This window comes from Cricetulus griseus, assembly GCF_003668045.3.
Source record: "Cricetulus griseus strain 17A/GY chromosome 1 unlocalized genomic scaffold, alternate assembly CriGri-PICRH-1.0 chr1_0, whole genome shotgun sequence".
Lineage (NCBI taxonomy): Eukaryota > Metazoa > Chordata > Mammalia > Rodentia > Cricetidae > Cricetulus > Cricetulus griseus.
In genome coordinates, this window is record NW_023276806.1 from 140,775,992 (window position 1) to 140,790,249 (window position 14,258).

Sequence of the window (14,258 nt, forward strand, 5' to 3'; positions counted from 1 at the left end):
AAATACGGTGGTAACTCCATGGCCTGTGTGAAGGAGATGACCCCTGTTTCTTGGCCTTCAGTTAGTTCTGCCATGTGTGCCAGAGTATCTAGCTTAAACAAAATGAAGAACCAGAACTTTCACATCAAATCTTCTAACTTTTTTTTTTAAGATTTTATTTATTTATTATGTATACAACATTCTGCTTCTATGTATATCTGCACACCAGAAGAGGGTATCAGATCTCATAACGGATGGTTGTGAGCCACCATGTGGTTGCTGGGAATTGAACTCAGGACCTCAGGAAGAGCAGTCAGTGCTCTTAACCTCTGAGCCATTTCTCCAGCCCCCTAACTTTTAATATTAACTCAAAAGATTTAAAGATTCAGTGTCAGCCAAACAAAACAGCTTTGGGTTTTGTGGTCTTTGGGTAAATTGACTTGTTGTCTGTCAGAATATTATTAAAATAATCTCTTTGAAAGAGAGAAATAATTAGATGCTAATAAGTTTGTCTCAAATTTAATATATGCCTCCTTTTTAAAAAAAATAAAAATTAAGGAGCCAGTGATTTATTTCCTATCTCCAGATACTCATGTGTGTGATATTATCATAAGAAGCTGTAAATGGTTTTCGACACTTGAACATAGCAGAGTGGGCCTCACCCCAGGAAGATTGTTCCTCTGACAGTATTCAAGTCTGAACATAAATATTTTCCTTGGGAGACTTCATCAGTTTCTCTACTTAGGATAGTATTTTAACCCAGAACTCACTTTATGAAAGCTTAATGTTAAGAGTGACCTACGCCGGGCTAGGTGGTGCACACCTAATCCCAGCACTCGCTTTTAATCTCAGTACTTGGGAGGCAGAGGCAGGCAGATCTCTGTGAGTTCAAGGCCAGCCTGGTCTCCAGAGTGAGTGCCAGGGTAGGCTCCAAAGCTACACAGAGAAACCCTGTTTCGAAAAACCAAAAAAAAAAAAAAAAAAAAAAAGAGTGACCTATGCAAGAGTCAAGCCACCTGTTGTCCAAGCCAAGAGCCAAGAATCTCTTTGCAGTTTGGTACCTGCTAGCAAAGGGAAAATCAGTTTTCCCCAATGGCGTTTCACTGCATATATCAACCATACTACAGGGCAGGCCCAATGCCTCAGAGGAGTCGGCTAACAAAATGAATTCCATGGTATTCTTGTGGTCTTTTTTATCTCATTTTGGCATTCTTTTGTCTCATTTTTTTTTTTGGTTCATTTTTATTTTCATTTGTGTTTGTTTTTAGAGACTGACAGAATACAATGAGAGATGGGAATATCAGAGTATATTGTATAAAATTTTTTAAATATTTCATCAATAAATTTTTAGGAGACTAACCTATGCAGAAGTCACACTGTTTTCCATGTTTATAATTTTCCAGGTAACTTACAACCCATTTCTCTGCCTCTGTAACTTTCCAGGTAACTTGCGGCCTGTTTCTCCTTGGCGTTGGCTTTTCTCCATTGTTGTTCCTGTTATGATTGCCTGTAATGGCTTTAAAAAGAAAAGTCTAGATCACAGTGGGGCTTTAGGAGGTATGTTTTAATTTTGAATGCTTAAAATACTTATATCGTAAATATGTTATTTAATCTCATGTTTTCTGAATTCTGACTATGAATTTATTTTTTTTTAAACTTTTTGAAAGATAGGGTCTCACTATGTAGGCATAGCTGTCTTGGAACTCACTATATAGACCAGGCTGACCCTGAACTCACAGAGATCTGCCTGCCTTTGCCTCCGTAGTACTAGGAATAAAGGTGTGCTCCACTAGGGCTGGCTGTGACTGAACTGACTGAATTTCAACATTGTGCATCTCGGTGATTCAGCATTTCCATTCTGTGGAACTGCAGAGACAGATAGCCTTGCCAGTTTGTAATCCATGTGAATAGGCCAACAGGATTGCCCTCTGTGGTCCTTGACCTTGGCTCTTTTGTACTTGGTGTGGTCTCCTACTTGCAGAATTACTAGAACACTCCTTCTAGGTATAAAATGGAAGAGACAGAAAAATAACTCTTGGAAATTGCTACCAGTGATCACAAACAGCTTGGTTCAAACCTATTGTTCTAGGTGGCTTTTTAGAACTGAATTGGGCATAGGCTTTTATGTTATTCTTTATTTTATTTATTTTTATTCAGAAACAGGGTTTCCTCTGTAGCTTTGGAGCCTGTCCTGGAACTAGGCTGGCCTCAAACTCACAGAGATCTACCTGCCTTTGCCTCCTGAATGTTGGGATTAAAGGCGTGAGCCACCAACTGTTATTTTTTTATTTTTTGAGCACTTACTACTTTGTGCCACTGCTCCAGAAACAGAATAAAACTGACCAAGCACAATGCTTCAGTTCTCTTGGGTCATTTATTTTACTTTACTTTTTGTTTACTTCATTTTGTTTTTGAGACACTGTCTCAGGCATGGAATCTTCCTGCTTCAGCCTCCCAGGAACTTTTACTGTTTGTGGCTGGGGGATCATTAGATAGTAAATAAATGAAATGTATGTAAACTTATCAGACAGTATGAAGTTTATGTGGAAAAAAATGAAAGTATAATAAAGCATATATGTTAGAAGCTACAGGCAATTATCCCACCCTAGATATGGTCCTATGCTTTTCTCTAAGAAGACAATCTGGAACTATGACCCAGAGAAGCCAGCAATGGGAATGTTGAGAAGCAATTCTGGGCTGACAGAGTAACAAGGGCATAAACCCTAACATGTGGGTCCAACTTGTTTTAGAGTCAGAAGGTACAGCTCAGTCAGGCAAGTGGTAATAAGGACAGGGAAAGCAGTGAGAGAGAAAGCCAGAGAAATGTTAGGGCTAAGCAGGTCCATTCAGGCTGGTGTCCTCCAGTTTTGTCTCAAAGCAGGGGATTTCTAGCCTCAGATCAAAAAACCAACATGATGTGCATAGAAAAAGAATGTCCAGCTGGGCGGTGGTGGCGCATACCTTTAATCCCAGCACTCAGGAGGCAGAGGCAGGTGGATCTCTGTGAGTTCAAGACCAGCCTGGTCTATAAGAGCTAGTTCCAGGACAGCCTCCAAAGCCACAGAGAAACCCTGTCTCGAAAAACCAAAAAAAAAAAAAAAAAAAAAAAGAAAGAAAGAAAGAAAGAAAAGAAAAAGAATGTCCACAGCCACCAAGCATTCAAGGCACCAAGGCATGTGGTCCCCTAAATACTTCCCATAGGATGAAGATTATTCATGCTAGCCTTTCTTGAGGTCACCTACCCAGCCTTCAGAATGCTGCTGGTCACCAGCCCCTATTGCACTGTCAACACTGTCCCCTCTATGGTAGGAAATTACCAATACAGAGTCAGGTAGAAATATAAGGGTATTTAATAGGGAAAAGCCTTACTTACAGAGCGAACCAGCCAGCCGGTGGTAGTCTGTACAGCAAGCAGCAAAGAGAAAGCGAACCCGAAACGCAGACCCCCTACTCACTCTCACCACGCCCTCACAAGCCTACCCAGGTACTCCTGTAGCCAGCCCCTAAGAAGGCGTGGCTACAGCTTCCCCTACAATTCCCCTTTTAGTCTAAAAGAGGATTAAAACTTAACAGTATAAAGGTAAAATATAAGAAGATACAACAATCTGCTTATGTCACCTCCTAACTATCTATTTTAACTAAACCCTAAAGTCATCTGAAAGAGGTGTCCAAGCCTGAACACCTCCTTCCAAACCGAACCATAAACAATAGGAAGCTATTCCTAACTAGGTATATACACTATCCTAAGTGACAACAATGGGGAAAGGGGGCGTAGCATTCTCCAAGTTACTTCCTGCTGAAATGGGGGATAGTCATGTGGGGTCCTGTAGAAAGAAAATGTTAGTATCCAGTCCATGTTAGATGGGATTCACTTGATTGAAGATCTCGCTTGAAATCCTCAACTTGATTGAAGTCAGTACCCGAACCTCTGGCCGGAATGTCAGTTGAAATGGAGCAAGTTGGATCCAGTGCAGTCGAGGAGGTGTGGCCCATTTTCTTTCCAGGGTGTCCAGGGATTGCTGTCAGGCAGGTCTTTATTGGCTGTGTGGGACTCAAACATAAACAGTTAGCAGAGAAATGTTTGCTTGTGTATGTACACATGCTAGGGAATGTAACCATGAGAGCATAACAATTATGAAAGGGTGTACACCTTGAGAGAAAGATCCAAGAAAAGACAAAGACAGTCCCCAAATTCTTTTTTTTTTATTCTGTATTACATCAATTGGCTTATTGATACAACACAGAAACACTAAAGCTTAGTTAAATAAAATGCTTGGATTTTAGAGGAGGAAAGCCAAATCCACCTCTAAATCCAGCATTGGTTTAATTGAATAGGGACTAGGAAATAAAGAGAAATAGAGTTTTTTGAGAGACAGCTGTAAAGTTTACCGTATGGCACATTCCTTCTATTTGATGGTTATAGCTACCTTTTCTTCTTAAGTATCTACCCATGTAGTGTCCTTTGCCTTCTGAAGATGAGTTTTCCTGTGAAGATAAAAGCAAAACACTTCCCTTTCCTTTGGGAGGTTTCTATTTAGTTTATAAGATATACCTTAGTAGAATACCTGTCATTTGTCCTTGTTGAGAGGTTTCTCTTTGCTGCTTGCTGTACAGACTACCACCGGCTGGCTGGTTCGCTCTGTAAGTAAGGCTTTTCCCTATTAAATACCCTTATATTTCTACCTGACTCCGTATTGGTAATTTCCTACTATACCCCTCTGTCTGTGACGACCCTCAGAGAGGTAAGATAGTGTGGTTGTTCACAGAACAAGCACTAAAAGCAGTCAGGGTCCACTTGAATAAATACTGTGCCTGCGCCATGTTTCCCCTGAGGGTTCCAGTGTCTAACCTGGAGGATATATCACAAAATTAATGGAATAGAAATACCAGGGAAACTCACTGGCCTGGTACCTTAATGAGGCCATGGGAAGAGCCCTAGCATGTGCTGTCATGGTGCTAGGTGGTTTTGTTATTGTTCCCCCCAGGGCTGGCCTTGAACTCATGATAAAGCCTCAGCTTTGCCGGTCGTTGGTGGCACAATGTGCACGCCTTTAATCCCAGCACTCAGGAGGCAGAGGCAGGAGAATCTCTGTGAGTTTGAGGCCAGCCTGGTCCACAGAGTGAGTTCCAGGATAGCCTCCAAAGCCACAGAGAAACCCTGCCTCAAAAAAACAAAAACAAAAACAAAAAAACAAAAAACAAAACAAAAACCAAACAAACAAACAAAAGAGCCTCAGCTTCTCCAGTCCTGGGATTCCAGGCTTGAGCTACCACACTTGAACTATTTTAAGGTTTACTTTTATTATTGTTAATTATGTATAGATAGGTGTGTGTGTGTCTGTGTCTGTCGGTCTATCTATCTGTCTGTCTCCATGTGGGTATCTGCACCTCAGTGCAGGTGCTTCCTGAGGCCAAGGATGTACAGGCGTTGGATCCCCTGATCTGGAGTTACAGATGGTTGTGAGCTGCCTGATGTGGGTCTAGGGACTGAATTTTGTCCTCTGGAGAGCAGTAGAGCAGTGCTTTACTTCTGCACCATCTCTCCAGCCCCCTGAGGCAGGGCCTCATGCAGCTGAAGCAGGTCTTCATTCTATAGAGTAGAGGATAGCTTAAGGTCCTCCTGCTTCCACCTCACAGTGCCGGGACACAGTTTATGTGATGCTGGGACTCAAAACCAGGGCTTTGTCCATTTTTTTGTTTGTTTGTTTATCATCATGGTGGGAAGCTTGGCGGCATGCAGGCAGACATGGTGCCAGAGAGGTAGCTAAGAGTTCTACATCTGACTCCACAGGCAGCAAGAAGTGACAGTGATATCCTGGCTAGGTTTGCATTTCTAAGACCTCAAAGTCCACCCCTAGTGACATACTTTCTCCAGCAAAGCCACACCTAATAGTGCTATTCCCTATGGACCTATGGGTGCCTTTTTATTCAAACTACCACACTTTTTCATGTGCCTTTGCCTTGGTGTTTCCTATCCTTGACTTAGAGGAAGAATGGTCAGTGCCTTGAAATTCTTTCCTCTCTATCTATTTATTTGTTTATTTATCTGTTGTTAGAGAAGGTAATGAGTACACACACGTGGAGTTGAGAGGACAACCTTTGGGAGTCAGCTCTCCACCAAGCATGCCAGTCCCTAGGGGTCAAGCCCAGGTCATCAAGTGACTTCTCCAATGAACCATCTCACCAGCCCTCAAGTACTTGAAAAGCCTTCCTGGGGTCCCATCTGGTCTGACACCCCACTGCTGGGCATCAAGGGGTACTTACCTCATTCTCAACTCTGGGGGAGGAGACACCCCCTGGGGCACAGGCTGGGAAGACTACTCTCCTCTCCTGGCCATGGTGGAATTTTGAAGCTCTGAACTGTTGTTCACCTAAGAATTCGAATGAATCACGACTGACTGGCACCATTCAAAATGAGCTACTAGAAATATCCAGCATAAAACAGATGGATGTGACTCCAAGCTGATTATTTCTTCAAGTCAAAACTTTCTGAGAAAGATCCCAAAGTACTATCTTCCAGGGAAAAGTAAAGGAGGTAGGAGCCTCTGGAGGTTTGGGGAAAGAAAGCAAAGAAAAAGAACATGAAAACCAAAGGGAAAGAAGACAGAGATGGAAAGAAAGATGTCAATACTCTCCAATCAGGGCATCAAATGGCCAAATCCAGAAAAAAGTCCAACATAATTGGGGAGCTTAACAAATTGCTGGGAGGAGAATTCAACGTGCTTTGAGTTTTCAAAGAGGTCTATACATACTCTTCCACCATCTGTCAAAGAGATGCCTCAACTAACAAAGCTTTGTCATACAGTAACAAATTGCAGTCCCTCCCTCCATCCACTTACCACTCCAGCAGAGTGGGGCTTTCTAGGAAATCTCACGATGCTGACTCTCAGTGAAAATTCACTGATCAGTTTACTCGATGAGGTTGCAGATGCTTGATTTATGGCATAATGAACTAAAAGAAATGCCTTCAGTGGTGTGTAGAGTAGATCACCCCCCCCCATACCTTCATTTTAATCATAACAACCCTTGGAAAAGGACATAAAACCCTGCTGAAACTTAGTGCACTCAGCATTGGAGAGAACAAAGCCAAACAACTTTCTGAAACTGTAGCTCACAAGCAACATGAACACCTTCTGAAGGAGATTGGAAACCGTACACAGATAAACAACCTTGAGTCACAGCACAGCGAACCTCCCAGATACAATAGGAAACCGGTCCAGTTTAAATCTCCTTGGCCTGAGACACAACTGATTATCAGCAATCCCCAGGTCATGAGCACATACAGTGGCTTGAAAACAGTAACATTTCCTCTCAACCAGAGGAGACAACATGGAGAGTATGAGGATGCTTCCTGTGGTTGCCTTTGCTAGGTTGAGATTACTGGATAAAGAGTCCATCATGATTATTCTGAATTATCACTACCACAGCACAAAAATCCAGACAGTCTGGCTCTTGGGGCCGGATCTGGTATCTGTGGGTTTGTGGGTATTGAGACCTTTCCTAGGATAAATATATTTTCTTAACTTTGGGGAATCGGGAACATGGTGAAAGGTTTTTTGTTTGTTTTGTTTTCCCTTTCTCATTTCTGAAAGTTGCAGATCCACAAAAGTTTAACAGAAAGATATGGCAAATAAATTGCACAAAAAAGACACATTCTATATATGATATATGCATTCGTTATATTGTTAACTACACTAAGTATTTTCAAGGACTTCTCCCTGGTACAATGAGATGAATGTCTCTCTCTAAAGACAGCAGTGTATGTATGTCTGAAGGTTAGTTTTGTAGGCCTTGACCTACCTTGTGCATCCTTCTCTTCTCGGGTATCAGTATCTTCACGCTGTGCTATGTTGCTGCAAAACAACAGTGGTCTCCAGCAATTCAGTTTGGGGCCATGGCCTTTAACCCCATCCTTCCTTTGCTGGTGGGTGGTAGTACAGTTCTGGGAAATTGGCACATCTTGTAGATGCCATTGGTAGTTTGTGGAAGTAATGTAGGATGTGTATATCCTATTTGATGATATTCCTTTCACTTGATTGCCTTTAGGAATAGCAAAATGGTGAATGTGCACTCCTGATGTAGTACTCTTAGTTTTCATAATGCTGGTCTAGGTCAATTTAATTATTGAGGAGACCTACAGAGCAAGTACACCCTAGAAACCATCCTTAAACATACTTCCCATATGTGAATAACTACATATTACTGTAATTATGTATTGCTGCTTGGCTTTTTGTTTTGTTGTTGCCCCTATGTATTTTGTTGGGCAATTTGTTCTAAACAGCATTTTTTAAAATTAAAACTGTAATATCAAGATAAAAATTTTGACTTTTGATCTTCCTGGCACTCAGACTCAAGATGGTAAAATCTGTTCATAATTGGCATATTTGTAAGGAGCAACTACGAAATGAAGACAGGTTAAGACATAAAACCCCAGAATGCTTCAATGTGCTGGAAAACTATTGTAGATGTTCATTGCATCTTATGAAGTAGTAACCCTCTTCTTTCCATTCTATGGTGTCTTTCTCTTCCTTTGTGTTTATAAAAAGAATTGTTACAATTCTACCTAGAACTTGTGTCGGGGTGTGGTTTTTATTTTTAAGTAAATCTCATAGCCAAATATATTTCCATATTAAGTTTATGGAACTTAAACTTAAGAGGTATTGGCCAATGCCTTTCCTTGAGAATATATAAAAAAATTTTAAACATCTTTGGATCCCTTCCATTTGCTCTTGATAGCTTTCTTTGACATTATTCTTGCTTTCCTTAATGAAATAAAAGAGGAAAGTGAAATGTCTTTACCTGTTGTCAGATATTCAGTATTTAGTATCATAAGCTTCCTGAGAACAAGGCTTCAGTCCACCCTGAGGGCTTGTGTAACAACTGTCACAGTGTACTGTGGGAGGGAAAGCTCCAGAGTCCTCTATGTTCCTTGGATAACGACTGGCACAAAGTAAGTTTAGGAAGGAAGTGTACCATTTCCCTTCCACTGTTACTGCTGGCATTCCTGTAGAGTTTTATTAAGGTTTGCCATATCATGCTTTTAGTGCCCTTGTGATTAAGAGGTAAGAGTTACAGAAGATCCAGGTATGTAGAGCCCTTCATAACACAGAAATACTTCAGTGTGTGGAGCTGACACAGAGCGTAAAGTTCACACTGAAAAAGAAGCCTCAGGATGGTGTGGGGGAAGGCTAGGACTCAGTATGGGGACTTATTCCAAGGAAGTACTGTCCAGTCATTAGCATATTGTCCAGTTGTTAGTTCCATCTAGTTATGGGCAGTTTATTCAGTCTTTGACTTGGCAAGTTTCAATTTAATTTCATCTTTCTAGATAATTCGACTTAATGAATGACCATTTCTCCCTTCATTTTCAGTAAATACCCAGTGAGGGGACCAGGTGTGCCAGGCACAATTCTGGGCATTCAGGATATTGTGATATTGGTAACAGTAAATGCAGTGGGTTCAAATGCTTCCTCAAAATTTCCATTTGTTTGTGAGGTACAGGCAGGGTGAGAAGTCGGGAAAGGCCAGAGGCAGCATAACCATCCCTGCAAGTGTGGTCTTATCCACTTCCATCACCGAGTTCAGCTCTGTCTCATCTTCCTGAAATAGAAGCCTCACTTCTGAATTGATGAGAGCTGAGAAAAGCTGAATGTTATCCTTTGACTTAGAGATTAATTACCATTTCATCTAAAATGTGGAACTACCCGGTGGGTGAGAACATAAAACTTATGTTCAGGCATGCCCTGTTTTTGTAGTTAGTCCATGTGAGAAGTCACATTATCATTAGAAGCTATTTTGATGAGCACAAACTCTGGGAAACAATATAAGTCTACAGGTCAGAGGATCCTCTCCCTAGGACAACAGTGGTAATATCGGTGACACCAGTGAGGAGATACTTGAGGCACAGGAGTATGCAACCCCAGACAATTCATTCATCCTGGACATCTAGCTCCTCAGGGTGCAGGGCATCCTCTCCAAGCGTGTTTGCTTACTTGTTTGCATGAGATTTTATGTTGCACAGACTGGCCTCAAGCTCCTAGGCCCCAGACATCCTCCTGCCTCAGTCTTCTGGACAGCTGGGATTATGGGCACGGGTTTTATATGCTTCCTTGAAATCAGTCACCATCTGAAAACTGAAGGACTGCCCAAAACCAGAGAGAAGTATACAAATCTAAAATCACAGTCATAAAAGTTCTTGAAAGGCTTGAAATTTATCTTCTTTTGACTTGACATTTTAAAGGAAAAATCCCAAGATATGAACGAGGAAATGCAAAAGATAGAAACTTGCAAAACAGATTTACTCTCTGTTCTGACTGGGTATAATGTTTATGACCTAATGATTAAATATTTCTCATCTTCAAATCAAGTATAAGAAGTTTGCCTTAAGATGATCTTATATCATTGTCTGAAAAGAGATCAAAATATGGTTGAAAACTATCAGTTGAAATGGCCTTCAGTTCGCTGCTTAGTAGTACCTGAGTTGGAATCATGAAGACGTGTTAGAAACTTATGTCAGATTTTGATTTGAAAAGATCCGGGTTTTTTGTTTGTTTGTTTGTTTGTTTGTTTGTTTAAAACATCAGTTCCTGGATTAGGTCTAATTATGTGCTTCTGTATGTTTCTTCCAGGGCTGGTGGTTGGATTTATCTTAACCATTGCAAATTTCAGCTTTTTTACCTCTTTGCTGATGTTTTTCCTCTCATCTTCTAAACTCACTAAATGGAAAGGGGAAGTGAAGAAGCGTCTAGATTCGGAGTATAAGGAAGGTAAAACTCATTACCTTTGACATCAGTACTTCCTAACGTGAGCTTTTGATCAGAAGGGGTCAGGCTGTAAGAACAGGTGAATCATACTGAGGATTACTTCTGGATTTTAAAGTTGTTTTATTCTTTTCAGATTTACTTATTATGTAATACATCAGATCTCATTACAGATGGTTGTGAGCCACTGTGTGGTTGCTGGTATTGAACTCAGGACCTCTGGAAGAGCAGCCTGTGCTCTTAACCTATGACCCATCTTTCCAGCCCCCTGAGGATTATCTTTGTAGCTTAATTCAATTCCTTATTTCTTTTGCCCAATAACAAGTAACTGCAGTTTTTTGTTGTTGTTTTGTTTTGGTTTTGTTCTGTTTTGGTTTGGGTTTTTTTGGGGGGGTTGTTTTGTTGTGTTTTGATTTCTTGTTGTTGGGTTTTTTGTTTGTTTTTGCTTTTTTTCAAGACAGGGTTTCTCTGTGGCTTTGGAGACTGTCCTGGAATTAACTCTTTAGATCAGGCTGGTCTCCAACTCACAGAGATCCGCCTGACTCTGCCTCCCAGTGCTGGGACTAAAGCGTGTGCCACCACTGCCCAGCTGTTTTGATTTTTCAATACAGGGTTTCTCTGTGTAGCCCTGGCTGTCCTGGAATTCAGTTCATAGACCAAGCTGGCCCCGAACTCACAGAGATCCAGTAACTGCAGATTTTTAGTGCAAGTCTGTTATTATGTATTCTGGTTTTGTCAATAACAGTGTAAAATGTGGATAAAGACACCTTGCCACTTTTTATTTATTTATTTATTTGGTTTTTCGAGACAGGGTTTCTCTGTGGCTTTGGAGGCTGTCCTCGAACTAGCTATTGTAGACCAGGCTGGTCTGGAACTCACAGAGATCCGCCTGCCTCTGCCTCCCGAGTGCTGGGATTAAAGGCGTGCGACACCACTGCCCAGCCACTTTTATTTTTTTAAAGCTACTATACTTTTCTAAAAATTAGAAATATATGGTCCTATAACTGAATGTTTTCTTTTTCTTTTTATTCTCTGCCTGCTTACCTCTCTCCAGGAGGCCAGAGGAATTGGGTCCAAGTGTTCTGTAACGGGGCCGTGCCCACGGAGCTGGCCCTGCTATACATGATAGAAAACGGCCCCGGGGAAATGCCCATAGACTTTGCCAAGCAGCCCACTGCTTCCTGGATGTGTTTGTCTCTCTTGGCTGCACTGGCCTGTTCTGCTGGTGATACCTGGGCTTCTGAGGTTGGCCCAGTGCTGAGCAAAAGCTCACCTTGGCTAATAACAACCTGGGAGAAAGTTCCAGTTGGTGAGTGTGTGTGTGTGTGTGTGTGTGTGTGTGTGTGTGTGTGTGTGTGTGTGTGTCTGTGTCTATGTCTATGTTGTTTGTGTCTGTGTGTGCCTGTGCCTGTATGCATTTTGAAGCCAAAGGTTAGACTTGGCTGTAATTCTTAGAAAGCCATCCACTTTGTTTTTGAGATATTGCCTCTCATTGGCCTAGTGCTCTCCAAGTAGGCTGTGCTGCTAGACAGCAAGCCAAAGGGCCAAACCTGCCTCACCAATGCTGGGGTTACAAGTACATGTTATTGCGCCCAGCTTTTTACTTGTGTTCTGGGAATCAAACCCAGATTCTTATGCTTACATGGCCATCACCTTCCTGACAGGGCCATCTGTTGGCAATTTTATTTTAAGGTGTGTGACTTTTGTTGATACTGCGTTTGTTTAACTCTGTGAAGCTGTGATTCTTTCCCTGTCTAAAACACCTGATGGTCCTAATAAAGCCCTGAATGGCCAATAGTGAGGCAGGAGCAAAGATAGGCGGGGCTGGCAAGCAGGGAGGATAAAAAGAAGGAGAAATGAGAAAAAGAGAGAACAAGGAGAGAAGGAGGTCAGGGTTCATCCACACAGTCAGCCACAGAGTAAGAGTGAAAGTAAGGGTTACAGAGATAGAGAAAGATAAAAGCCCAGAGGCAAAAGATAGATGGGTTAATTTAAGAAAAGCTGGCTAGCAACAAGCCAGTTTAAGGCCAGGTGTTCATAACTAAGAATAAGCCTCCATGTGTGAGTTATTTGGGAGCTGGGTGGTGGGCCTCCCAAAAAAAGGCCAAAAGAGTAAAGAGCAAAAGCGTTGCAGCAATAGCCATCTCCCCTGCCCCAGCTGATGAGTCTTGCTTTGAGTTTGCTTAATGCGAACTCAAAGCAAGACCTCCTGAGTTAATGTTTTCCATAAGAGCCTTTTAAAATTTACATTTGGCTCTTTTGATTTTCGAGACAGAGTTTCTCTGTGTAGCTTTGGAGCCTGTCCTGGAACTCTGTAGGTCAGGCTGGCCTCGAACTCACTGAGATCTACCTGCCTCTGTCTCCTAAGTCCTGGGATCAAAGGTGTGCATCACCACCCAGTGTAGTAATTATGAGTAACGTATGTGGAAAGGAGGCTGTTAATAGTTTATATGCAAATAGAATCATCTTTTTTATTTTATTTCTGTGATACTAGGGATCAAGATTTTGTACACATTAGTGTCTCAGCTTCCCTTCCCGTTGCTATGATAAAAAGCTCCTACAAAGGAAACATGAGAAACTAGGGTTGATTTGGCTCACACTTCCAGGTACAAAGGAGTAGAAGCAGGTGGTCATGTCACAGCCACCGTCTGTGACAGAGAACCATATGTTAATGCATGCCTTTGGTGTTCAACTGGCTTTTTCTACTCTTGTACAATCCATGATCCCTGCCCAGGGAATGACATGGGTATTCCTGCCTCAGGTATCATAACCAAGACAATCCCTGACAGGTATGCCCTCAGGCCAGCCTCATCTAGACAGTCTTTCCTTGAGGCACTTCCCAGTGGATTCTAAATTCTGTTAAGGACAGTTAAAACTATCTGTCACACTAACACTAGCCGTCATGCTCACGGAGTGCTTCACCACTGCGCTAGCTCCCCAGCCTAGAGGACTCTTTCTGACAGAACAGCATGATTTCACTTATGAATAACCTGGTCAAGAAGTTGACTTTGCAGAAGTTGAGGATAGAATGAATGGCAGTTACCAGAGGCTAGAAAGAGGAGAGAGAGACAGTGGGACACAGCGGATTCTGGTATGGTTGTCTAGAGTTGGTGACTAGACACAGCTTAGAACATTTTATCCTTTTAAAAAGCTAGAAAAGAGGCATTTGTAATGCTTTTACCTTAAAGAATGCGGAGTATTTGAGAAGATAGCTGAGGGCCCCATGAGCTAAATTTTAATCAGTGTTTGCATATATTCATGCGTTATGTAACTTTCACCTATCAGGTTTTTGATTTTTGTCTCCTGGGGGCACAGGTGGGTTCTGGGGTTTGAACCTGGGATCTCATGCATGCCTGGCAAGCACTCTATACCATAAACTATATCTCCAGCCCCTATCTATTAGGTGATTGGTTTTGGGGGGTTTTCTTTCCTTCTTTCTTTCCTTCTTTCTTTCTTTCTTTCTTTCTTTCTTTTATTTTTTAAAAAGAGAGTGCTCTTTTCTTTAAATTCATTTTAATT

The 14,258-nt window shown here is 41.7% G+C and overlaps 1 protein-coding gene across 9 annotated transcripts in view; it reads left to right on the forward strand.

Annotated features, from left to right (window-relative positions):
- Positions 1 to 14,258, forward strand: part of LOC100760567 (transmembrane protein 19) — a 60,105-nt gene that overhangs the window by 22,815 nt on the left and 23,032 nt on the right. For all 9 annotated transcript variants that reach the window (XM_027392383.2, XM_035450909.1, XM_027392385.2 and 6 more), the window contains 3 exons: positions 1,423 to 1,536; positions 10,608 to 10,745; positions 11,794 to 12,048. In XM_027392383.2, coding sequence (XP_027248184.1) covers positions 1,423 to 1,536; positions 10,608 to 10,745; positions 11,794 to 12,048 — 507 coding nt within the window. The remainder of the gene's footprint in view (positions 1 to 1,422; positions 1,537 to 10,607; positions 10,746 to 11,793; positions 12,049 to 14,258) is intronic.